At 45.3% G+C, this 26,518-nt stretch overlaps 1 protein-coding gene across 6 annotated transcripts in view; it reads left to right on the plus strand.

Annotated features, from left to right (window-relative positions):
- The first annotated feature begins 374 nt into the window (after window positions 1-374).
- The window catches only part of ppp1r9ala (protein phosphatase 1 regulatory subunit 9A-like A), a 40,025-nt gene continuing 13,881 nt past the window's right edge, over window positions 375-26,518 (plus strand). For all 6 annotated transcript variants that reach the window (XM_088930207.1, XM_088930209.1, XM_088930212.1 and 3 more), the window contains exons 1-9: window positions 375-511; window positions 1,095-2,881; window positions 20,252-20,384; window positions 20,474-20,594; window positions 21,966-22,070; window positions 22,593-22,719; window positions 23,726-23,881; window positions 25,731-25,784; window positions 26,192-26,421. In XM_088930207.1, coding sequence (XP_088786333.1) covers window positions 1,316-2,881; window positions 20,252-20,384; window positions 20,474-20,594; window positions 21,966-22,070; window positions 22,593-22,719; window positions 23,726-23,881; window positions 25,731-25,784; window positions 26,192-26,421 — 2,492 coding nt within the window. In that variant the 5' untranslated portion in view covers window positions 375-511; window positions 1,095-1,315. The remainder of the gene's footprint in view (window positions 512-1,094; window positions 2,882-20,251; window positions 20,385-20,473; window positions 20,595-21,965; window positions 22,071-22,592; window positions 22,720-23,725; window positions 23,882-25,730; window positions 25,785-26,191; window positions 26,422-26,518) is intronic.

Here is a 26,518-nt window from a genome sequence, read left to right on the forward strand (position 1 = left end):
AATAACACTTCACGTTACTGGTCTGTGAATAAAAACCCCCCAGAAAAAAGTGAATTCTGGGAACATTGTTGGCAAACTTGCATCTTTTTCTGTGCACAATATGCCCATTTTCCACCAGCTTTGTTCATATCACTCATTGCTGTGCGGTAGGTGGAAATCTCGTGATGTCATAAACTCGCCCCGCTTTTCTACGGATTCGGTTTCCCACGCCGTTCCCAGCCTGTCCCGTACGCCTGTGCCGCCGCGCAGTTGGGAAAAGGGGTGGAGGCTGTGGAGTTCTGGAATGCGTGCTTTTGCGCGTTCCCGATATGCCCTCTTCCTCGGTGTGGCGCGCAGGAGAGCAGCGTGTACGCGCGGCGGGGCGACAGGTCTGCGCTCAGAGAAGGGAGAACAAGAAACGCAGGAGAGGGAATGATGGCGGTGGAGGAGTGACAAGAGTTTGAAAGTGGAAATTGAAAGAAAGAGCACTTACCCGGCGCCCCAAGAGCCCCCCCAGATACGAAAAGTCGAGGTAAAGCACTTTAAGTATTTCGTCAATGCATCTAGTTCTTAAGGCGGTTTGGCGATCTCTTAAACTTATTTGATTGCAATGTTGAAACGATCGCCGGGTGCAGTTCATTGAGAGTCTTATTTGCAACCGAAAAAAGTGTTTTCCCAACTGTTCGGAATCCAGATCGGCTTCTGGTGTATAACCGTGAGAGAATCTGTCACTCTTGTAATTCTTCACGATCAATTGTGTAGCTGGGAGTTTGTTGCAGTAGCCAGTCTCTTGGTAAAGTAGGTGTGGATTTCTTCTTAAGAGGGTTTCAAGAACTGCTTCTTGGTTCAAACATGGGATCTTGTCTGCTTTCGATTGTAAAGACGACAGTTTATCAAAAGACAAGCGATTCCGATAAAATTCGCTCGGATCGGCGTTTTGACTCGATCTCCCATTAGAAATGAGAATCTGTTTTGGCTAACTTTTTTTTTTGTTCAAGTCCGAACAGAAAACTTTTAAAGGCGGGTTTTCAGTATCGGATGTGCCAAGACGTACTGCATACAGCCATCTCTTCATCTTAATTAAGGTCTTAATCGTTAACTATATTTTCTCGTAGATGACCAGGATCTGTGATTTCTGAAGAGCAGCGGAGTTGCCACATTGTTGAGCTCGTTGGGATTGATGGCAAGTGAAGAATAGAAAGGGCGGCTTATGAAGCGGCATCACTACCGATTAAAAAAAAACCCAAAACAACCACATTGGAATATCCCTCTCCATCTACCTTCCCGTACTCTGAGAAATATTTGAACACTTCCTTGTCTCATCTCCTTCTTCAAAATGATAAAGACGGAGAGCAAAGGTGACCGGACGCTGAGGAGCGCGTCTCCTCACAGAAACGCTTACAAGTCGGACTTCCATGCCATCAAATGCTCCTTTGACGGGGCCAGAGCCGACAGCGCTCCCAAGTCGTACGCGAATGGCTCCAGCGAGCCCCGGGAGGAGACGAGGGGGAGACCCTTTGGTAACCGAGTGAACAAAATCAAGAACATTTTCCTTCAGATGGACGGTCAGCAGCCGGAAGTCGCGGAGGGCAAGGCGGCGACCAAAAGCGAGGTGCCTCAGGTCACTCCCCCAAAACTGGCCTTTGCCGCCGGCGTGCATAAACCTAATTTCGGCGGTGCCAGCCCAGAGTCCCCGACCTCAGACAAGACCCACAAGGGTGAAGACGCGGAGATAGACAAAGTAGCGCTGGCCGAAAAGTTCTCGGTGACCAGAAAACTGTTTGAGAGGGGCATCCAGGAGCAAACCTCTGGGGAAAAACATTCTCCCACCAAAATAAGGGGGCGGATGTCGCTGGGCAGCGCGTCTGACGAAGGGAGAGGCACGAGGCGGTCGTCGGGGTCTTCGGAGAGTACGGCGAGCAGCGTGAAGGCCGACCACAGCCCTACCTCGGTGACGAAAGGGTGGCCGGAGGAGAAGAGCGACAGCGAAGACGCCAAGCACGTGTCCAGGCTGTCCCTGAACGCCGGCCCCATTTCCCGCAGGCTGGAGAACTTCATGGTGGATAGCGATAGCGAGGAGTCCGGCAACAGAGCTGTGGTGAAAGAAGCAGGAAGTCAGGGTAAACGGCACAGTTCTTCGAACTCGGACCTCTCCCAGCCCACCTCCCCCATAGGTGACGGGTGGGGTAAGCCAGCTGAAGACACCGCTAAGGCACCCAGCCTGCCGGCAAGGGATCAGGCGCAAACTCAGTCATTGGTCAGTGCCAATTATGGGGCGCCGAGGGAGAGGGCATCGGATGTTGACAAGAGCGACGAGCGAGGGGCCCAGGGCGCCACCAGGAGCAGGCCCCCAGGCCGAGGCCCCCCACCGGAGCAGGCGGGAGCAGGCGTGGTCAGGGCGGAGCTGGTGGTGGTGCAGAACGAGTCGTCGGAGAGCGACGAGAACGCCGAGGGCCCCGACGACAACGAGGTGTTCGAGGAACCCCCCGAGGAGGAGGGCCGCCAGGAGCCGCCCGCCGGGCCCTCTCCCCGGCAGGAGCGAGGAAAGGCGGAGGTGGGGGCCGGCGGGTGGGAAGAGGCGAGGGGGGCCGAACGCGGCGGCGGAGAGGGACCGAGAGGGCAGACGGAGGAGGACAGGGAGGCGAGCCGGACGGAGGATTACCCCGAGGAAGAGGAGAGCGAAATGGAGGAGCAGGAGGAGGGCGGCGGGGCGCGGGTGTCCCCGGTCATCTACGGCATCGAAAACGCGGCCTTTGTGGATGACAGGGACACGGACCAGGAGCACCAGGAAAGTGAGGGCGGAGAGCACCAGGCGGCGGCATACGAGGAGATTCCCGGTCTGTCGGACGAGGAGGACGCAGGGCCGAAGAGAAAGATTAAGTTCTCGACTTCACCGATCCGGGTATTTATGTCTTACCCTTTTCACCCTCCCTTAACAGAAATCCAAACACTGCCTTCGCCGAGCACTGAGGCAGGACGTGTCGAGAGTTATTAAAAAAAACAGGCAAACATGACAATTAGGAGCTTTTAATGTACCCCCAGGTTTGCACACAGAACAGATTTTTAAATCCGATCTAAAGGGGAGCTTGATTTAATGAGTGTGTCTTGAAATCGGTACAGCTATGAGAAGAAGCGTAGACGTCCACAAGACCTTGTCTAAGATGCTGATGGTCTTTTAAGCACAGGACTTTATTTTCTACATGCAAAATCACTTTGAATGCTTTGTATTTGAAGCACAAACCTTGCCTCTTCAGTGAGATGCCGTTTCTAGGTAAAAAAAAATCGCTTTTGCATTTTGAGGTTTAAGTGCAAGATTGAAGGGCAGCATCTCCTGGGCTCATGTGGACTTGTTGTTGGTGTATGGAGAGGCTGGTCTGCCCTGAAATTGTTCTTCTAACTTTGACAGAAGGAGCCGGAGTGCCGTAAGTCCAGCACAGCCTTTTTGTTTTACCAGATTATTCAGGCAGAGTCAGTGGAAAAAGTAATGAGGAATATTTGTGGAAACATTTGTTTATGTTATGTAAGACATCTGCAAAAAATAAAACAGGAAAAGTGGGCTGCAGATGAGGTCACAGCAATGAAAGGAGGTTGTGTGTGCGTACTGTACCTGTAGTCTGGTATCTGAGGAATACAGCTCTCGCCGCACACAAGAGAGCCCTGACCTTGGAAATAGAGGGACATCTTGGGTTTATCTACTTTATTTGTTAGTTTCTAGAGAAATGGCCCTGTACAGCCTGTTCATCTTTTTTTACAGTTTTATCAAAGCGCTGCAAGAAAACCTCCTTTGGGGACCAGAAGGATCTGTTACTCATTAGATCTTCGTTTTGCAGCGTAATTCCTAGTGGGACTTCATCTCAACCTGTTAATGTTAACTACTCGTTCTTTACCGTGTGAGATGCCGATGCCCGTGTTTGAACATTCCAGTGTAATGACCATCATTCTTCTGCGTCGTTGGTGAGGTAGCTAGCTCGGCCACTGCCTGGCACTGGGGAAGTGTGTAGTTATCAGTTCCTCTGTGTCATTGCTCCTAAGTGGCACGCCTGCTGCCCTGGGCCCAGCTGGCAATTCTGCACACCAGCCATGAGGAGTGTTTAAAAAAAGCTCGCAGCTCATTTCTGTAGACGTATCCTTGCTGTTCCATAAATGAAGAGATCATTAAACGGTCCCATTATTGGTAAGAAGGCGTTAACCCCCCAGGGATTGTATTTACAATTCCACCGTGGGTTCGCACAATCTGTCCTCGCTGGGCTTGCTCTCTTATTTCAACCGGAGAAGCAATTTCACCCGATTTGCTGTGTTATGTGACTGCAGGCACATCACCCAGGTGGTGCACTTTGGGTTGGAAAGGGCAGTGTGATTCCAGTCAAATTCGTGAGGGGCCGTTGCATCCACTGGAGCCCTGTGGACTGCTCTGGGAGACATGGCCGATGGAAATCCTGTAGATGAAATAATGTAACATGTGGTGCCCTTGCTTGGCTCGTAAAGTCAGGCTGTTTGATTGATGCCGGGTTGAGGGTTTTCGGTACCTTGGATGACATTTGTGCACACGCTGCGAAGTCCTGTCAGTGGCAGAAATCGTATGAACATCGGCTGTACCGGCATAGCTGAAACGCACATGATAAACATGTGCAGTGTAAATTCAGTTCATCATGGGGTGCGATCTGTGTGGAGTTTGTACAGCATGATCTCCCCGTGTTCACATGTACTTCCTCCGGGTGCTCTAGTTGGATCCCACAATCCAAAGACACCCTAGTAGGTTCATTGGCCTCGAGGAAAGTTGGTCTTGGTGTGTGTGCGTGCATGTCTGTGTCCGTGTGCCCTGTGATGGACTGGCGTCCCATCCAGGGTGTATCCTGCCATGTGCCCGTTGCTTGCTGGAATAGGCTCCCGCTCCCCCGCGACCCTGAATTACACGAAGCCGTTAGAAAATGGATGGGCGCTGCCAGGCATAACAGACTGAGCCAAAAAAGCTTGATTGCTCCGCTCACAGTTTTTACGGTTTGTGCTTGAACCGTGTGAGTCATTTGCACGAGTCAGGCTGGTGGGAACCCCATGATGACCAGCAGAGCTGTGATCATGTCACTGTTTAGACATAAGCGGATCTGCGGCAGACGAGCACTCAACCTTCGCCTTTTCTAGCTCTTAGACCCAAACAAGACTGTGCTTGAACGCAGGACTCTAACCTACGAAAAAATCACAAGGGATTGTGAAGCAATACTGGAGTCATTTGAAAAACCCTGGTTTCTTTCTAGAAGCGAGGGATGAGGCTGGAAGAGGTCCATGGAAATATTTTGGTTTTGTCCTGGCATGCGAGTTTGAGAAAATTGTCCTTCGTGTCTGTTTAGACCAGTCGTCCTTTTGTAAACCCACTGGCAGTGTCTATTTATCTTATTGGGTAGAGATGAAGAAATCTGATCCGTAGGTTTAAGATGGGTGAATCATAACCTGTTCAAGACGTTGCAGCATAGTTCAATGATTGCAATTTTGATTTAGCTAAACACCATTTGTTTGTTTTAAACCGGTTAACTACAGTTGTTTTTGCTGAGACGGAGAAGCCTGTGTATTGTATGAGTTTCATATCCTATGAAAGCTTTGTATACATTTTTAGTCTCTTTTTATTTCCTGTGTTGTTTTTTGCCTATTCATTTTAAACATTTTTAAGATACTACCTATCGCAGGTAGTCTGCAGAGTAAACTCCAAACAAATTTAATTCTTTAATATGAGGATTCCAGCAAACCAATTTGTCTCTGATACTGAGTAGATTTATATTGATGCAGTGTGTTTATAATGTCTTGACTCTACAGTGCCCCAAAACATAATGTATTAGATTTTACATGTGTATGCAGGTGATCATTGTTTTATTGTGTTGCGGTTTATTTTGTGTAAGTCTTGGAACCACAAAAAAACAATTTTGAAAAACATTGATGCATTACTTCTGGCCTGTATTAGTAGTCTGAGAAAATAAGAGGTAACTGTGGTTTGGGGAAATTTGTGACAGTAGTGATTCTTTCTTGTGGAACAGCACAGGTCTTCTCATGTCCATTAATACTCATGTTCTTGTGGTTTTATTTGTTCTGAATTTGCGGAGGTTTGTCGGGCCTGCTCTTTCGATGGCTTGTGTCCTTGTTTGGCGATTCAGTGCCTACTTGGCGACGTGTTCTTTTATTAGCATTGGAACAATGGATAGCCAGCAGTGCTTGAAGTATAGTATACTTGGCCTTCCTGAATGATGTCGAGGTCACTCACTGTAAATAGTCCACTCTCTACCAGAGCAGTTCCGGTGAGCTCTTTTGTGCTCCTGAGCAATCTGACACAACTTCGTCTTTGGGAAACGCAGAAGCAACCTTTTAACTTTTCAAATACAGAAAAATGTGTAAAATGGGCAAAGAATCGCCGTACATGAGTAACTGTGATGGTAACTGGGTGTTTTGTTGATCAACGCTGCAGATGAATGCAGAAGCGCACTGTGACAAGACTTCCAAAAGCTCTGTGAAAGCAAAGAAGGTTCCTGAGAAGGGACAGGCTTGAACAGCACTTGCTGTCTCTGGCTGTATGACGGGCGCTTGATGTCCAGGTTGGTAGCGGTTTTGAAATAACTGTGCAATACCTCCCCTTCATCCAGTCTGAAAGCTGGCATTCAGGATGTCCTCTTCAAGTAGCTGTCTAGTCTAGGGAGTGGGTTCTGTAACTGATTTCAAATTGTGAGTTTTGGCTGTTGATGACACGTTTAGTAATCCCTCACTATATGAGCAACCACTATACGAGTTTTCGTTGGTGCAAGATGTAGTCATTTTCCTACTTTCCATTTAATGAGCAGATTTGCAAGCTCTTGCAAGTTGGACTCTCGTAAAGCTTTGCCACGATTGTTCCTTTCCCACATCTTCTAGAGGAATTTTCTTTTTCTTTTTTATTACATTTTAACTGCTTTTTAATAAAGGCTTGTGTGCATTAAGTACACGTAGTGCAGAACAGTAAGTAGCGTTTATGATTTGCTTATGACTGTAACGCATCTATTGTACAGTGCCATAAACGGGCAGCAGTGTTATTGATTTCCTACCTGTTGTTTATGCATCAGCTAATGTCTTGTTACTTAAATAATTAACCAGGAATGTTATTCATTTCATACTTGGCTGCCAGCTATGGTGAGGTATGATGTTTGGAGGGAACATGTTTGAGTTCTGGAACCCATCGGAGTTTATGACACAGCAAGTAATGGGAATTTAATTTCCATTATATAAGTTTTCACTTTACGAGCAGTTTTCAGGGAAATAAGTACCCTTGTATAATGAGGGATAGCTGTATTGTGCTTCTGATGTGGAAGATGTGAGCTTCCTTGTCACGCCGAAGTCGACGTCTGCAGCTGTTAGAAATTCTGATGTACGGCAGGGGTGTGAGAGCAGTAAATCAGGTAACATGGTAAAAACAGTGCCCTGCCCGAAGGTGTCTGGTAATTGGTTCAGTTCATGTGCGTGTTTTGTTTTTTTGTCTGTTTTACAGATGTCGGTAAAAGGCACCGCTACTTTGGCAAGCAGGTCGCCAAGTTTTGAAGCGTGTGCCTGTCGCACTAGGGGTCAGTCATTGGCTAAAAATCTTTTTTTTTTTGCCCGCGTTACACTTTTAAAGGGACTGTGGAGACTGGAATCCTGTGCAGTCAGAGCTCACGGCACCTAAATTAGCCCCACAGCTGTCAGAGCCGACAAGTCCAGCTATACCCAGGCTGCAGGAGTTAAGGGTCTATACAGCTCTCCTGTCTATGTGATAATACAGCACATCTCACAGGGGTCCTGTCTTAGTTTATTGCTGTCTGGCGAATAGAGGCTCATTTATTCCTTTAAGCCACTCTTTAATATTTCCTCCGTTGAATTTGTTTTATTTTTCTGTTCTTACTTTCAGGAATGAAACACTGTACGTATTTTATTTGAAATAATGCAGAATACGTGGGAAAAGACTAATGTACTGTTTATGGGTAGCAAGTACTGTCATAGTGCTGTTCTCTTTCTCAAGAGTGCTTTCATGGCTGGTATGAAATCTCCAAATACTGTGTGTTGTAATACACCACACCTGTGGGCTGTAAAAGCAAAACAAAAAATGCCATTATTTGTATTGTACCAGCATGCTATAGGCTGCTAGTGTACAGTCAAACCTTAACTTTGAAAAAATGGTCTTCAGATTTCATTTAAAAAAAAAGGTATCTGTGTAACTTAATTTGTTCATGGTCATCAGTTTTTTTTTGTCCATCAAGACAGCTGAGTTGAGGTAACGTTGAGCATGAAGTTTTTTTGCAAATTCCATGGAGGGAGAGAGACACGGAGCTGTCTGTTTGGATTTTAACACACGGGGCGAGGAGTCCTCACAGCGTATTCCTGGTCTTGAGAAATCTTCTGCCCAGCGTCTTTCAGAATTCCGTTTTTCCCCTGGCGTACAGCAGCTAATTCAAGCTAGAAACCCAGGCTCTTGTACTGTAGGGGACACCACAGAGGAATGATTCTTTGCCTTGGCCGAGTGAGGCCTACGAGAAACAGGACCCACCTCGTCCACTCCCTGTGGAAAACTCCCAGCTGGGGCTTCGGCAGGAAGTGTGGCCGTCTTTTTTTTTTGTTTGTTTAGCTCCAGGTCACGTGCAGCACTCATCTAGGATTACGTCTCTGTGAAACTGGAGCTTTTCGCTCACTAACGTGCTGTAGGAAAGGTTCTCTCTTAGTGAGCGTCTTAAGGGGTGTTTGGTAAAGAAAGGTAAAGGTGTCGTCCTGTGGAGACTGGCTGCCAAAGCTCAGGAGCATTTACACAAGGTGGTGATTAAACACAGCAGTACGTCCTGAACTTCATTTGAGCGATCCCAAACAGTATAATTTCCTGCTGCTTGCCGAACCCTTGCCTTTTGTCTTGACTCTGGGCCTGTTTTAGAAATGTAAATGCACTTGTTTACCTGTTACCCTCTAAATTCCAGTGTACTGCATAATCACATTGTGTTTTTTTTACCTAGTCCTAGTTCCTGTTTAAAAAACACACAACCCTGATTGAACCTAAGAAAGGTGGCTAGTGAGAAGAGTCCATCTGGCATCAGTCCCTTTTTGTTATTGTTTATTTTCTCTTCAGCAACAACAACACACGAACGCAAAACCTACTCAAGCAAATAACCCCTACGTAAAAAAAAAAGAACTGAAAAACAAACCAAAACCCATATACAATAACCAATATAAAAGAGGCAGTGAAAAAAAAAAACATTACATTAATCAATTCTTCCATGTAAACAATTATCAAAAATGTACTTATTACTCCCCATCCTTACTCGACCATTTCCCACTTCTGTCTGGCAGCTAGTAGTTAATTGATCTCAGGATCTCAACCAGCCTTTCTCTTCTTGAAATAAGGCCAGGGGAATGCCTTGGACAGCCTGGCTAGGGAGCTCGTTCCACGCTCCCGCCACCCTCTGGGTAAAGAGGTGCGTCCTGTTCTCGTCTCCCAGTGCGCGTTGGTGTAGGGTTGCGGCAGGCGCTGCTGCAGGAGGCGCCGCGGTGACATTCCGCCGAGTTCCCCCGGCAATGCGGCAGTCCGTTTTAGTGGGTCACTGGGAAGCTCTGCAGTGCCACAGTTTTCTTCTGCGTCGGCTGGCAGCACGACGCGCTCTCCTGCGTCCTGGCTCGAGCTGAGTGAGGAGCAGTCTTGCCAGCTCTTGTCTGTGTCGTGGGCTTTGGTGCAGGATAAGCCCTTTCAGTTCTTTTGTTGTTTTATGGGAAGACATTGTCAGGAGGGGCACGGTCCTTTATTTTCTTTCTTCCTGGGTGAAATCGCTTCACAGCCATGCGAAGTGTAGCCAACTGACTCATTGTCAAGCCTGTGGTTTATTATTTTTTTTATTTTACTTTATTTTTTCTTGTCATATTCTCATGGAAACTGGGACAGAATTCAATTGTCGTGATACTCGTGATCAGCTCCACAGCAGTACTACTGTACCTGCCTGACCTTTGTTTTGAATAAAACCATTCGGGGAGGATCGTGGTGGTGCTTTTAGAAAGCGAGATAGCATCTTATAGTTCTACAAACATTCAAACCACTAGAATTTAAAGAATGTTTGCCAATGTGGAACGTCAGACATGTTGAAGACCCAGCTTTTAAAGCCACAGTATTTTGCTCTGTATTGAAAAAGAAAGCCTAGATTGATTTCTGAGTCTTTCAAGACTGTGCTCTTTGTTCAGGGTCAGAATAGCCCGGGAGCTCCAGTTCGAATCCTGCCCAAGCCCTTCTGGCCGTGCCAGAATCTGAAACGATGTCGTAAATTGTGAGTACCGAACCTCATCGGGACAGCCGGGCAGAAGAGGGGTAGATGTGCACCTCATTCCGAAAAGCCTTGGGAATTCTTTGCCGTTACTGTTTTACAAGCATTTAGCTGCCTCCTTTGTCCGAGGAAGTGATGAGTACTGCAAGGGAACAAGTGAAGGTCAATTTCATGCTAAATGCAGAATGAGGGGAGAAAAAAAAAGGAAAAAAAGGAGGTTTAACAGCAGAAACGTTGTCTCTCCTTAATTTCTACTTCTCGGTGCAGAATTAACCTTCTTCTGTTCCTGTGCAATCAATGTAAGGTCCCTGCTCGAACCTCTTCAGATAATCACAGGGGGCTAAGCCGTACGAGTCCGCAGGCGGCTGTACTGTCGCGCAGGGAAATAGAGTGATCTGATGAAGACGGTGATCATATCCATGTTGAGATACGCAGCGCAGCACGGTCCATAATAAACATCACAGGAGTGTCAGATAATCTGATAATCGGGGAACACTCTGAAGGGGACAGCAGTCTATCACAGGGCAGACAGACACACACACACTGGGGGTTCTCCCCAGAAGCTAATTAACCCACTAGTATGCATCTGAAACATGGGAAACCGGGGAGAATGTACAAACTCCAGGGAGATGGCACCCCAGGTCCGGAACCGAACCCAGGGCTCCAGCCCTGTGCGAGAGCAATGCTAACCACTGTGCTAACATGCCCCCGTTATTGTTATTAATTGTTCCATCAGGTCAAACAAGGCTACAGGACAAGTGTGAGTCATACGCTTGCAGTTTATTAACATCCTGCCAAACAAAACAGGGTATGGCATTGAGGAGGTGTGTCCAGCAGGAAAAACCCCAAAATAATGGCAGATGCAGCTTCTACCAGCAATGTAACGGGCTTGCGAATGGTATTCGATCAGGCTCTGCTTGACTTGTAGTGTAACATTAATGTGGCTGTTGGTTTGCATTCCGGAACGGAAAATCGAATTTATGTGCACTTTTATTCAGCTGTGCACAACATCGTGAGAAACCTGCCCAGAAGATCAAGATTTTAAAACGGGAATGAATACTGACCGACGCCCAGTTGGTAGGATAACAACACACCTTGCTTTCAGTTTTTTTGTTTTGGTGTGTGTACTTGGATGTGTTTATTCAGTGTTAGAAGAAAGTTGCTCAGATCGTAGCAGGTCCGTATCCTGTGTAGGACAGTTCCCAGCCATTGTTTATTGTGTGACAGGGCAGTCGATCTCTGTTGATAATCCAGTGCAAAGATTTCTTTTTTTGTTTGCCGGGATTCGTTAATCATTATGAGCCCCAGAGAAGGAAGCACCTGCTGTACCCGTCACTGTCTTTTAAGGTGAAATACAGGCAGTTTTAAAAGGAGGCCTGCTGTTTTTAGGGATGAATGTGCACATTGTTTGTTTTACCTCATTCATAGGCTGAGTGCCAGCAAAGTGTTTGCTCAGGAAGGTGTGGTAAACAGTTCAAAAGTGCATCACAAGGGTACGTCTATAACCGGCATGTGTCCAGGTTTTATTCCAAGCTCCAGCCAGTAGATAAAGTTTTTCAAATAAGCAAGCGCTTTTATCTAAAGTGAAGATAACTGGAAGGCTAAAATCTGGCCTCGGTTTGATATTCAAAGTGCACACAAAACGGATCTTTATATCATTCTTTATGCAGTCCAGTTTTCTCCCTTTTTCTGACACAAAACACGCCTTTGTGGGCTCAGTGCCACTCCTTGCCTGTTAGATCAGATAGCTGCAGAGCCTTTGTGTTCTGTGCTGTCCAGAGCAGTTTAGTTATGGATTGCATGTGTGGGGGGTGGGAGAGAGAGAAGTCATCTGTCCATTCTCTCTTCTTTTTTTTTCCTTTGTTGCGCATCTCTTAGCCAGGCTTTTAGGGCAGTGCTTTTGATTTGTTTGGCTGGCTTTTTGCTTGCTCGATGGCGACATCGTAAGGAACATCCGACAGTGAGCAAAAACAAAGAAAAAAGCCAATTCTCTGCGTCTTAATTGCTCCTTGACACAAATAGGAACCGATACACTCATAAGTGATTATTTGCTGGATTCACAACAGCTTCAGGATCAAGGCTGTTATGGGATTTGTCCTGCAGTGGTAACAGAGTGATGAAGCCAGTTCAGAGATGGGGATTATTAGGAGGCCATGATTGGTAAAGGCCAGGGGGAAATTTGTCCAGGACGCCGGCCTGTGCTCTCTTTAAGAAACGCCCTGGGATTTTTTAATGACCACAGAGAGTTAGGAACTCGGTTTTACTTCGCCTTTTTATAGTATAGTGTCCCCATCACTGTACTGAGGTATTAGGAACCACACAGATCGAAGGATGTGTGCCCCCTACTGACCCCTCTTTCACCTTAACAAAACGTACAACTTACAGCTTAGTTTTTCCTAAGGTTACCGCTGTAAATGGTGCTAAGGTGAAAGATGCCACATCTAGAATCAACTCTAGACCTTTTGTTAGCTCTCTTGTGCATGAACTAACTGCGCAACGACACACAGCTGGCCAAGAAACAACTGTGCAGCCAATTACTTTTGGTTCCCTGAAATGGGGGGACTATGTATAAAAAGGCTGTGATTCCTAAATGGTTCAGCCAATATAGACATAAATAACCTCAAATTAAAGCTGACATTCGGCACTTTAACCTCATAGTTGTTGTTTCATTTCAAATCCAATGTACTGAGCCACAACAACAAAAATTGTGTCACTGTCCAAATATTTATGGACTGCACTGTATATAAAAGCAAAGAGTTTTTATTGTTGTATTATTCTCTATGAAGGACAAAAACCTTTGTACCACTGAGTACTTTTTCATATCTTGTTTGTGTACATCGGCTGTTTTTTACAGGAGGATAGACTTACTAATTTCCCTTGTGGCAAAGCTGGTAAATGTTCTGTCATCAGTGTGTAGAAACGTTCTGTGTGCCTGTGACGAGCAGAAAGCCCAAGATAGTGAGGCGCCACGCAGGCTCGCTTTAGATCGGAAAGCGATTCTTTGCGAATTTTTTTTTACCTCATGTTTTGCTGTTGTGCGCCTGCTGTCTCCTTTTTTCAGCCGAACGCTTTGAAGTCTCCCCTCTTACAGAGCGGCGTAAGACGAGCAGTAAGAGAAAAGGTGCTGGGTTCGCTCTGAAGACTCCCACAACTCCCCCTTTACAACAACGAGCGTGGCTCTGCAGCGGCTTGTATCGTGAATGTGGCAACAGGAAGGCTGTGTCGTTTTCAGATTGAAAACGTTCGTTATTTTTATTCTCCAGGTTGTAATTTTTAGGGATTTGCCTACAACCCAGTGTGCACTGTTCTGGCTGCTGGGAGAGAGAAGCATTCTGGCTGGGTTGTTACTAACTAACAGCAAAGGCTGATTTTGCAGAACCTGCTGGACCTGTAACTCCATACGCCGGATTTCATCCTGTCCTCAGTACACATTGGAGCAGGCCTGCTCATAGCACAATTGCTATTTTTTATCATCTCCACACTGTTAGTGCTTGGTGTGTATTCTGTGCTTGGCTGGTGTCACCTTTTTCCTCATTCCTCTGGTCTCATACCTGCATATCTGAATGTAGGTGTTTATTTTTGGAAAGCGCATTGCAAGGCCCCAAGAAATAGAACAACTCCTGTCGTCACCCTGAGAGACACGCTGAACAAATGCTGCTCTTCTGTTATAAAAGCTGGAAACGTCTGTTCTGCGAGTAAGAACAGTTACACACGAAAGGAGGCCACCTGGCCCATCTGGCCTGTTTTGGTAGCTAATAGCTTCTTGAGCTAAGGATCTTATCCAGCCTTTTCTCGAAAGACACGGCTTCAACTACATGGCTGGATAGCTTGTTCCACACTCCCACAACCCTTTGTGTAAAGAAGTGTCTCTAGTTCTCAGTTTTAAATGCTCTTCTGCATAGCTTCCACTTGTGCCCACAAGTCTTTTATCCACACAGGGGGACTACTCTCCATAGATTTTATTTTTTAATGGCAAAAAACAAAAATAATCTTATTTCCTAGCTTGCCACATTCTGACATGCTGTACATTTCTAATGTCTTCTGTTTACCGCCAAAGGTGACTCAGCTGTATCAGCTTCTTTCCTTCAAACTGTATGCTATGTACCAGGCCAGTGCTGAGTTCCCAGAGCGTGCTTTGATTTACAGTCCTTGAAAGGATTGTATAATATTGTGATTTCTGCACTCAGTGTGGGTCTCTGTTGTAAGTGCTTGGACCACTTGACCTGGGTGTGTTTCTAAATCATCTCCAGCAATAACAGGAGCTGCAGGGACCTCTTTCTTAAAGGGAGAGAACGTGGTGACTGTTCTGTGTCAGTGCTACGCTGAAATTGCCACCTCCTCCCCACGTCCTACCAGTAGGCTTGGAAAACTGCTTTCATCTTTTGACAAATGTAAAAAGCTGACCCTGCAACATTGCTACAGAACTGCACACGCAACAAGAAAGTTACAGCACATCAGGAAAATAACAACAGCAGAGCCTGCTTTCAAAGTAGTGTGTAATTCTTATTCAGTTAAATGAAGAGGTCTGTGTATTGCTTTAGAACTTGCTTATTATGGTAGGTGTGTCTTGGAACTGAATAAATTGCATTACTGAACTGAGCACCCAAGGGATTTTTGCACAGAGAACTGACTGTTTTAAGTTACAATTTAGTAACTAGAGAAGGTTCTTTGATGGGAACAATTTGATGGCCCGGCCTTCTGTGTTAATAAAGAGATGAACCTGAATTTTGAGGCTCTTTTGTGAACAGAAGGGTTTAAGCTATTGAGTTTCGATGAAGAAAAGAACATTGTTCAAAACTGCTGAAGTTTTCCATAGCAACCAGAAGTCTGATAAAAACTGTTTGGAGAAGCCAAGCATAACCAATGTGAAACTTCGCTGAGGAAAAGTCTCTGACTCCAGCTGTGGTTTGGGATTTAGCGCTTTTCAAATTTTGGTTTTATCTGAGGGGAAGAAATGTCTCTTCTAAATTGGACTAGGAAAGTCATTTGAATGTGTTTGTTTGCACTGAACCTCCATTTGTATTTGATGTTTAACAGATAGTACTTGTCAAGCTCAGCTGTTGTTTACTTTGAAATTAGGGCCTCCTGTCTTGAACAGGTCCAATCCCCCACACTCCTTCTCCTTGTTGGGAGAAATACTTTGATTTTGCAGTGCATAGTTTAGGTCTCGACAGATTTGATATTGTCTTAAAACAACGTTAGTGCGTAGTAGTTTGTTTTGTGATATAAGATGTTCAAAAAACGTAAAATGTGGTAGGAGAAGTAACCCTCAAGAGTGTATGGTTGGGGGAGGTGTCTTTGTAAATAATGCACATTATTTATAAAGACTGCACATGTTAAAAAATTACTGCACATGTTCCAGTGAATTTACTGGGTCTACAGTTTGCAGGCACCATTCTAGGAGTCTGTGACCAGCGTTCCAGCTTTAATAATAATAATAATGTTGCTTTATTAGCCCTATACAATTTCTTGTGTTAGGAATTTGTCTTTTCACATACCCCAGCTTGCTCTACATGAGACACACAGACAGGGAGAGAAGCTTGGGGTCAGAGCACAGGGGCAGCCATTGTACAGCGCTCCTGGAGCAGCTGGGGTTAAGGGCCTTGCTCAGGGGCCCAGCGGAGTACGATTCCTCTGCCAGCTGCGGGATTTGAACCGGCAACCTTCCAGTCACAGGCACAGATCCTTAGCCACAGAGCCACCCCTTTAATGTGAATCTGAAATCTGAAGTGGATATCTCGATACATGTGTCGTACTTGTCGTGTACAGTATATTGTTTGATACATGCCGTCCTTAAACTGACATCAAGATGGCATTTCGCTTGCAGCTGCTACTCGATGGCGTCTTTCAAGAAACGGCTGCCTGAGATCCTTGGTTCATTTAGCTGCCAAACATGGGCTGAGTGACTGTCTCTCGCTTGCCTATCTATCCCTTTTCTAATCGCTTCATCCCGTTCTGAGTCGTGGGGGAGCTGGAGCCCATCCTGGCAAGCAACAGGCGCAGGGCGGGGTACATCCTGGATGGGACGCCAGTCCACCGCGGGGCACACACACTCACCTCGGGGGCAGTCTTCCCAGAACCCAGTTAACCTACCAGTATGTCTTTGGACTGTGAGAGGAGACTAGAGCACCTGGGGAAACCCCAAAACAAAACAGGAGAACATACAAACTCCACATAGATAGCACCCCACATCCAGAATCGAACCCAGGGCCCCAGCACTGCGAGGCAGCAGTGTCTACCACTGCACCAGCATGGTAACATTTCTAATGTGTTTTTGATCCTCGGACGCAGGATCTTTTAGTATCTTTTGTAAAGCCCACTTCCATGCGGATAGTCCCGATTAATTTGCGTCAGTAAGTCCTGCCAGTGGGGCTTCAGCCTGATTTAGGGTATTAAACCAGTATCGTACATGTGAAAAGCAGTTGTCGCAAATCCTTCCATGTACGGTTATCGCTCAGATGTTGCCCAGGAAGTAGCACTGCCCCTGAGCAGGCAGGCCGGGAAAGAGGGCTGGACACTCAGCCAAAATTCAGCTTTGCCTCAAAATATTCATTTTAATTGAGGATTTATTGGGGCTGGTGAAAAGGTCAAAAGGCTGAACCTGTTTTAAAAGGGTGGCAGGAGATGTTCGCTCAGGGGACTGAAGAGTTGATGCCTAAAGCCGTTTCCAGCTTTAAAACCGAGCCTGTCGGCAGCAGCGCAGAAGCCTCTGTGCGGCGCTCTGTGGAAATGTGCCTGATTCATCAAGCCTTGACTTGCACGAGGAGCCGGGCCTCACTGTTCTGGAAATATTTACAGGATTACGTCATGCCCTTCTTCAAACTCCCAGCCCATTCCTACGGTCGTGCTACGAAACACATGAGCCCTGAGCCGAAAGGATGGATTTAATTTCCCCAAAACGTCCAAAAGCCATTTTCGACATCTGGGCAGCACTTGAATCAAATAGTTCCGATTTCCATGAATCTCTTGGAAAGCCACGAGTTTCGCCTGTAAGGAACCAGGAGACCTCAAGCTATGTTAGAAGTGCTACATTAGTATGCGGGCTGGGATCATCCAGAGAACAAACTAACCTATTTATGTTTTTATTTTTGAAGTGTCTTCTAGCCAAGGTGCTTTAACAGGTTGCTCACACAGTGCTTTGGCATGCAGTTTGACTGCAGTGCTAATTATTCATTTATGATCAGTGCAAGTTTGGGGTTAGTTGCTGTGCGTTTGCAACCTTCGGCTTTACACACCTGAAAAAGTCAGCGCAGTGAAGTGAAGAAGCTGCGACCAAGGATATTTAATGGGAGATTTCAGCAGTTCCTGCTGGTTTTAGTGGGGTCTATTCAAATAAGCAGTCAGGTATAAAAATCCAATGAACCTGTGTCATTATTGTTTAAAATTTAAATGGAACTGTAAAGTTAATTCCTTCAGTCTACTGCTCATAATTCTAAAGAATTACTCTTGTGCTGTTCTACAGGTAGCAAACCAACACTATGAACTCTATAAATAGCTTTGTATTAAGTAAAAATAGTGTCTAGTGTACGAGATCCCTGTCAGGTAACCGCTAGCAACTAAATAATCTCTTCTCATCAAATGGCATTCTTTCATTTGTAAGCCTATATAATTGCTGAACTAATCCCCATCAGTTGGGTTTGGCCACCAGGGGGCACCACAAGCAACATGGGAATATGCGGTGGCACCCAGTAACAACCGCTGCTTCATCTAGGTGTGTGTGCTCTGCGTGGTTAAGTGCACACAGGGAATTTCGTTCTGTATGACAAAGTGATGGACAGCACGGTGGCACAGTGGTTAGACCTGCTGCCTCACAACTCGGGGGTCCGGTAGTCAATTCCTGCAATGCTATCTGTGTGGAGTTTGCATGTTCTCCCCCGGTTTGTGTGGGTTTCCTCCGGGTGCTCCAGTTTCCTCCTCCAATAGGTTAATTTGCTCCTGGGAAAATTCTGGGAGCCTGTTGTGGGTCTGTGTTTGTATCGGTGTGTGCCCTTGCGATGAACCGGAGTCCCGTCCAGGTTGGGCCCTGCCTTGTGCTTGTTGCCTGCCAGGACGGGCTCCAGCTCACCCCACAACACTGAATTGGACAAAGCAGTGAGAAACTGGATGGATGGAAGTCAAAGTGACAGCATTGTAATCAATGGAATCCAGAGATTAGCCTACAGGGTTTCCTTGTGGACCTCCAGCGACGGGAAGGAGGCACTAGAGTGTGAATTTCTGATCTCGGGTTCCACCTATCCTGGCTTGGGTTCCCACCAGCTCAGTTATCTATGGCGGCACTGCAAAGAGGGGTCTGCTTTCGGTGCAATCTCTCAGTTTTCATAATCCGCTTGAGAAGCTCGGCAGGCTTGACTCCATGCTTCATCTTTTAAAAAAAACGATTCTGTACACGCATTTAAGCTTCATTGGATCCCTTGGCAAGTGTTAGTCTAAAGGCATAACCGTGTGAATTCCATATAGCTCCCGCTATGATCATGTTGGTTTTTGTCGTCGGTAAACTGGAACCTCTCCCGCGAGCTTTCGAAATACAGAAGGTCTTGCTCTAGCTGAAAAGCTGGCACATTCGGAAGGTGTTCAGCATGCCTGTACGACTCCTGACTTACTAAGAAGGAAGGGCAGAACGCACTTGGAAAATAAAAAAAAAACTCTTAAAGAGCCACACCAGCTGGCGCCTGGCTTCACTGGAGCAGTGTGACGGCGTCTCCCAGCTCTGTAGGTGCTGCTGCTTTAAAAAGAGCAAGAAAACCTGCCGACACACCGGCCCTCCAGGCCCAGCCCTGGACTCTGCTGTTATAGAAAAAAAACAACCTTTAAACCCACATTAATTCCTGGGGAGTTTTTGTTATGTTTAGGATGAGGATTATTGGCAAACAGATGTCCATGCTTAGAAACAGATTAGTCAAGCATTTCAACTTTCTGGAGTATGACACATTTCCTAAGCTCCTGAAACATTCCAAGTAATCCCAACTAAAGCAGAGCAAGCGTAGGTTGACTGGAAGGCTGACTCTTTGCTTCGCTCCTTTTTGCTTGGGAAGCCAGGAGGAAAACTTTGCTGCATCGATCTTTGTAACACAAAATCTCCCCTTAGCTGTAGCCGGCTTTCATTGGAGGGTGTTTTAATGGAGGCCTGCCATAGTCAGTTCAGGATAAGCAGTGCATTGGTTTTCTGGAGCTGGCTCACATTCAGCAGGAGAAGAGCAAATTGAACTGGGAGAGGCTTTACTTTGGTGTAGGTCTTGCAGCAGCAGTTGCGATAACTCAAAACATTTCAAAGCAGGCGAAGGCTGAGTTTTCCACAATGACACAATGACAGTGTGTCTCTTAAAGAGGGTGACCATAATTTCCTGGGGTGAAAACAGGTCACCTGGCTGTTTCCCCTTTACGGAAGTGGGAGATGAAAAGTCCTTTTGAAAAAAACAATAGGACATCTGGGACAGGCCTTATATATGGGACTGTCCTGGCAAAATCGGGGTATCTGATCTCTCTAAATGAGAAAGGCAGTCTAGCGAGCAGCACATTCATTGCTCAGGGTTACATGTTCCAGTGGGTCAGGGACTGGAAAGTGCAGGTTAGATTCCTGGGTTTAGTCTGTGTTATTTGGCTGTAGTGAATATCAGCAGATGAAGTTTAAAACTGTGCAAATCAACATGGGGTTGAGGGTAACCTCAAGATTTCCAGACCTCAGAACTTTGATGATTTTGTACAGAACAGATCTTGTGTAATTGTTTTTGTGAAATCATCATGTACTCCTGTCTTTGCTCTGAATTATGTGATAAGACTCATTTAAGTGGTCTAGTGGTGATTAGTTTTTAGTTTCTGGTAGTGGTGCGTAGGCTTTGTAAAGCTCATCACAGTGTAAACAGATGCAAAGGGGATTGGTCTGGTGTTTTTCTAGAACTTTCCTCGCTGGGGGGCCGGATGCGTTTACCTGTGGGACGCTTGCTGCTGGCACAGTCCGCCGTAGGACGCCGAACGCTGACTCTGCGATTGTGCCGCAGGTTTTCAGTACCTACTCCAATGAGGAGTACGACCGGCGCAACGATGAGGTGGACCCTGTGGCGGCGTCGGCGGAGTACGAGCTGGAGAAGCGGGTGGAGAAGATGGACGTCTTCCCCGTGCAGATCGAAAAGGGTAACGTTCCCCTTCTGCGCGTCCCTTCTGAAACCTCGCGTCCAGCGCAAGGATGCGCAAGCTCACGTGACTCTTTTCTCCAAACACAGGAGATAACGGACTGGGAATCAGCATCATTGGAATGGGAGTAGGGGCTGACCAGGGCTTGGAGAAGCTTGGTATATTTGTGAAGACCATTAGTGAGAATGGGGCAGCAGAAAGAGATGGACGGTAAGAAATATTTGGTGCTGTACATTTTTCACACTTACAGTACATAGAGGGAGCACAAGTTCCACAAGCAGAAAACATATTCCTTGTTCCTTCAAGGTCAAATATCTTATAGCCTCTGTTTCAAGTCAAGTGTAATGCTCCTGAAACTCCTGCCAGTACTTTTCTTACGGTTTTGCGTTGTCTTGGCAACCTTCTGGGCTTCCTGCTCTCGCTGCCCAGCAACGCAAGGCCGAAGTGAAGTGTCAGAGTGTTAACACCGACGTCCCTCAGTGGCAACATGGTTGACTGACAGAGATGCTCCATGTTTGTGAACCCCTCAAAACTGAAACCTGACCAGCAATATTTTTGAAAAAGCGGCAGACAGTATCAACATCCAAGGGAGCTGACTGAGCCAAGTTTTCTGTTGGGTTTTCCATTTGACACCTAAAAGCTCCATTTTAAAAACTTTCTTCGGTGCAGTGTGCATTTGAGCGGTTCGCTCTCAAAATCTTAGCCAAAACACTGAATATACTTCAAGGAATTTATATTGTTGGGGATAGATTGTCCTCTGTGCTTTTTTTCCCGTATGATTTCCCTAAGTCTTATCTGATGTCAGAATCTGGACTAATGGACTAGTAATTACATTTCTAAACCACTGACAGTGTATGAGCCTCAGTTACAGAACAGTTACACAGAAAAGTCCTCTGGTGCTGACCTCTGGGGGAAATTAGGCCTTCCAGCCACGGAGACTTTCTGCGCTGAGGTGCTTGCTTTTTAAGTGCCAAGATATTGCCGAAAGTGGCCATAACTACAGTGTGTGGCTTTGCTCAGTTGAAGGTTAAAGCACGGTAAAAAGAAACTTTCCCATTTTTTCCCTCCTGTACTTATGACAGTAGACATGAGATTAATCTTTAATTTTTGGAGACTCCCACTGTGTTCTGGTGGACAGTGTGCCTTATCTTCTTTAAAAGATAATGTTGCTTGCAAATTTACAGACTGTTCTGTGTCCCATTCTTTTAATCTTCCTCCACCGCCATGAGCATTCCTTTAATAATTCCTCTAAATAAGCACCACTGGCTGTCTTCCTTTTTTCCTCGGATTATAATTAACTCAGCACTGATAGGATCAGAAATACCCATTTCTCTAAAGGCACTGGCTTGGTTTTTTTTCCACTGAAAATGTTCTGGTTAGGTGTATTAAGTCGTCAGTGCCCTTACCAGGAGGGGCTGAGATATATTTCAGGTGTTTTTTTTTCCCCCACTCATGTTTAGTGTTTACTGGTTCCTCTCTCCTCTGCTCATCATATTCAGGTCCTCTTCCCACTCTCGAGTGGGGATGATTTGTATTTGCATGACAACCCTGTTTGTTCTTTCAATGTTTGCATTCATCTAGGATCCAGGTCAACGATCAGATAGTGGAGGTGGATGGAATTAGTCTGGTTGGCGTCACACAGCTTTTCGCTGCTACAGTACTGAAAAACACTAAAGGCACCGTCAAGTAAGTCCGCTTTTTTGAACATTGGCACCTCTTCTCGGTGCTTGTTTTTAAGGAAAAGGGGCGTAACAGAAATACTGACAGATTAGAGAGGGCAGGGCGATAATTCACTCTCTTCGTAACTCTTCGGATTCGGCCAGAAACTAATTTAGGATCAGTGGTAGCAAGGCTTGAGGCTTTTGTCTTTGTAAGCACAGAAGCGAGTTTGCAAATGAGGGGAGGTCACCTGGCACATCGAGATTAAAAGAGAGAAGAGGTCATGCCAAGTCCTGGGAGATGTGTTAATGATTTACCTCAGGTAAATGAGACAGCTCACAGTCAGGAGAAGTCAGGCCAGCCAGTGCTATTTGGTTTTCTGACCTCACTTCCTGTCAGGCATGAAGCAAACTTTGTTTAAAGTGCTGAGGTAAATATTGAAAGACTGAGCGTGCTGGGAACAGTACATGTGGGGAACGGCAGAGACTGGAAAAAAACATTTTTGCCTTTACTACTTCCTGTGATGAGCGGCGCTGTCGTTTTGTGCAGTTTCCTGATTGGGCGAGAGAAGCCTGGAACCCAGAGCGAAGTGGCGCGGCTCATCAGCGAGACTCTCGAGCAAGAAAAGAAACAGCAGCAGCGACTGGAAGACCAGTATGACCTGTCCACAGAGGAGGTGAGTCACCAGCAGGCAGGACTCAACCAGCATTCGTCTGGCCTGCAGCCGTGAAGTCACTTCCATTTAGTCTAGACCTCCTGGGACGTTGCTGTAATTTAACTGCTTGGAATAAAAATCAAAGAATCCAGGAAAACAAACCGTTATGCGCATGACGTCTTGGTCACGACAGTACAGCAGAAGCTGATGTCTGGCCCTTTGCTTGATGACCGAGTGTGTGAATATGTTTGTATCAGCAAGCTTCAGGCAAACCACTGCTTCTATTTTAAAAATGCATTTGGAAGTACGGTGCTGTGCATGTATTTTCATCGCCATTCACAAACGACTGTACATTAGTGTCTTTGTTATACAAAAAAAGCTGCACCATCTATAGTATCCTTCATTTTGAGTGCCACCTTGAGGAGTTTGTACACTATACACGGCGTGGGATGCAGAGTGTGACTGTACATTCTGTACAGGGGACATGCAAAAAACTGCTAAGCTCAGGTGAATCTGACCTTAATTTCTTTAATATTGCAGTTATTTTTTAACTGGGTCACATTACTTTGTCAATTTGGAAACTTGAAGCTTTCTCAAAATGAAAAAAATAATCCAATGCAAGATTTGCAACTTTAAACTGGGTCATGTGTTTGTCGATTTGGAAACTCAAACCTCTATCTAATGGAAAAAAAAGTGATCCTGAAAAAAGTAAGTGTGCATCTTTAAAGAGGCACTGCTAAGTTCAATGCACAAGGCATGCTTGTTTGGCATCCCCGATAAATCTGTACTCATTTCTCATCGGGTCAGGCTTGTTTGAATAAACATTTGCATTGACCTGTGCTGTTTCTGTGTGCATTTAATGTAAGAATGGCTTTTGTACGCTCATTAATGAACTCCTGGGATGATGTTAATGGCATGTTTAAACATGACAAATGCTACATGTAATCCAGCAACGGAATGTGCTCTGTGTCATTGTTTTTGTGGCCTGGCTTGTGCTCATTTGCTGTCACTTGAAATGACTGTTTAGGAAGAGCATTACGACGAGGAGGAGGGAGAGGAGGAGGAGGTACTGGGATCGAGCTTTGCAGGGAAGTCAGTCGAAGTCTTTGAACTTCCTGAGAGGGAGGAGATGTTTTTGCCTTCTAACATGGACTCCACGCAGCTGAGTTTGAAATACAAAGAGGTATTTTAAATATCACCTGGCAGACCCTTTCCCCAGTGAGGGATTTCAGTGTACAGGGGGCTCAAGAATTATTGGCACCCTTGGTAAAGATTAACAAAAAAAGATCGTGTAAAATAAACAGCACAGAGAATGAGCTATATAGTGAATGACTCCCAAAATGGAAAAACTACAGGCTTTTATTCTGAAACAGTTATTTCAAAACAAATGTTTTCAAATGGCTAATAGTATTTTTTTTCTCAAAAACATAGGTGTCAAAATTATTGTCTCCTCTGTTTCTAGTACTTGTTGCAACCTCTGGCATGGATAACAGCACAAAGCCTTTTCCTGTAATGTTTTAATAAGGTTGGAGAACACATTGGGAGGGATCTTGGACCATTCGTCTATGCAGAAATGTTCCTAATCCTTGATGGCCTTTATTGACTGCCTTCTTCAGTTCAGACCACAGGTTTTCAATGGGGTTAAAGTCCAGAGACTGAGTTGGCCATTGCAAAATGTCAATGTTTTAATCAATTTTCCTGTTGATTTTGAGGTGTATTTAGGGTCATTGTCCTGCTGGAAGGATCACCTGCAACTCGGTCACATCTTTCTGGCAGAGACAACCAGGTTTTTGGCCAGAATACCCTGATACGTAGTAGAGTTCATGATGCCCACTGATCTTAACAAGGGCCCCGGGCAGTAAAATAGTCCCACAACATCAATGATCACCCATATTTCACAGTGGGTGTGAAGTTCTTTTCTTTGTACACATCCCTCTTCTAACCCCAAGCTTCCTGATGGTGTGAGTGGCCAAAGAGTTCCATTTTGGGCTCATCTGACCATAGCGCCTGGTTCCAATCAAAGTCCCAGTGGCGTCTGTCAAACTCCACCCACTTCGATTTGTGTCTTGTTGTTAGTAAGGGCTTTCTTCTGGCAACCCTTCCATATGGCCTGTTGGCATGGACGTACCTTTTAATTGTTGATTTGGAGACTTGGAGACCCCTGCAGTTCTCCAGTTGTGACCTTCGGATTCTTTTTTGCCTCCCTGCCCATGTTCCTCACCGAGCGTGGGCACAAGATGCACTTGTGTCCTTTTCCTAGCAGGTTACCTTCTGTTTTAGTGGTTTTGAGCTTCTCGAAAAGTGGAATGTTGAACATTTTATGTACTTTCTGTATCCATTCTGTGGAGATTTGTGAAGATCAACAACCATTTGCCTCTTTTGATCTGTCAATTCCATGCCTTTCCCTATGGAGATGGATGACAAACGTTTTCCCATGTGTTGCCTCTGTTTTTATGCTCTTGTGAAACGGGAATTTTATTTGATTTCTTTCAAAAATTACAGTATCCAATAATTTTGACACCTATGTTTTTGAGAAAAAAATAGTATGACTCATTATACAACATTGAAATGTTAAATAATTGTATTGGAATACAAGCCTGTAGTATAGATCATTATCTGTGCTGTTTATTTTATACACCTTTTTTGTTCTGCTTTATTAAGAATGCCAATAATGTTTGAGTCCACTGCATGTGCTACTTGTCTTAATCAGACTTACTGGGAGTGAGCCTCACATAATTGGTAATGCAATGTAATGTGCCCATGATGGGCATTGTTTGTAGTGCTTTATTGCTGAAAGGTCCTTAGATTAAGAACAGATATCCAGGTTTGTTCATTTTCCTTTCAGAGGCTATGCAAATAACTGGCATAAACATCACAAATGAAAGGCTCCCATTGAGATGCTTTCTCATTTCCTGGACGTGTATCTCATAACTTACATGATCAGCGGCACATTACTTTGAAATACTTTTTTTTAAAAAGCACTGTTTATTTTTGTTCTCATTCCCTTATCTGCTGAACGCCTGTGTGAGCAGTTGCAGTTAAAGCATGGAGTTACATCAGCTGAGCTCAAGCAGACAAAGGAGAAGGTACGTCAGACTTTCAGATCATCACTGAAATTGTCAGATGTTTATATTCAGCTTTTGTGAAAGAGCTGTGTGTGTTTTGCTTGTGGCTATAGGTAGCGTTGTGGAGTCATTGTCAGGGCTCTGGATTTCGAACTGGAAGGTTGTGGGTTCAGGTCCCAGATGAGACACTGCTTTTGTACAGTTGAGCAAGGCTCTTAGCTCACAATGCCCAGCTGTATAAATGAGCACACATGCAAGTCACTGTAGAGAAAGGTGACACTCTAAATAACTGTGTTTTATTAGATTTGTCATAATATGACACATTGTAACCTGTACATTGAAGAAAAACTGCCTGATTGCTCTTGAAGCAGAGCATCTTCTGTGAGTTCTGTGTTATTTTTTACATTTTTGCACATGTACTGTTCAAGCTAAGAACAGCCGAGGAGGACAGAGCCGTGTGGGAAGCAAGGCAAGCTCAGCTGCAGCAAAGCATTGAAGAAAATAAGGAGAAAATCAAGAAGATCGAGACCTATTGGCTGGAAGCACAGACCCTCTGCAAAACTGTCAATGAGCACCTGAAGGAAACCCAGAGCCAGTACGATGCTCTGGAAAAGAAATACAACAAGGCCAAGAAACTGCTCAAGGACTATCAGCAGAAGTGAGTGACTAGTGTTGTGTCTAGACGTGCTTAAAGTTTTAATGTGGCTAAAGCTTAAATTAATCTTCCTCTCCGATGATGCCTAAATTCCAATGTT

The sequence above is a fragment of the Atractosteus spatula genome, chromosome 13, assembly GCF_055471065.1.
Source record: "Atractosteus spatula isolate fAtrSpa1 chromosome 13, fAtrSpa1.hap1, whole genome shotgun sequence".
NCBI classification, from domain to species: domain Eukaryota; kingdom Metazoa; phylum Chordata; class Actinopteri; order Semionotiformes; family Lepisosteidae; genus Atractosteus; species Atractosteus spatula.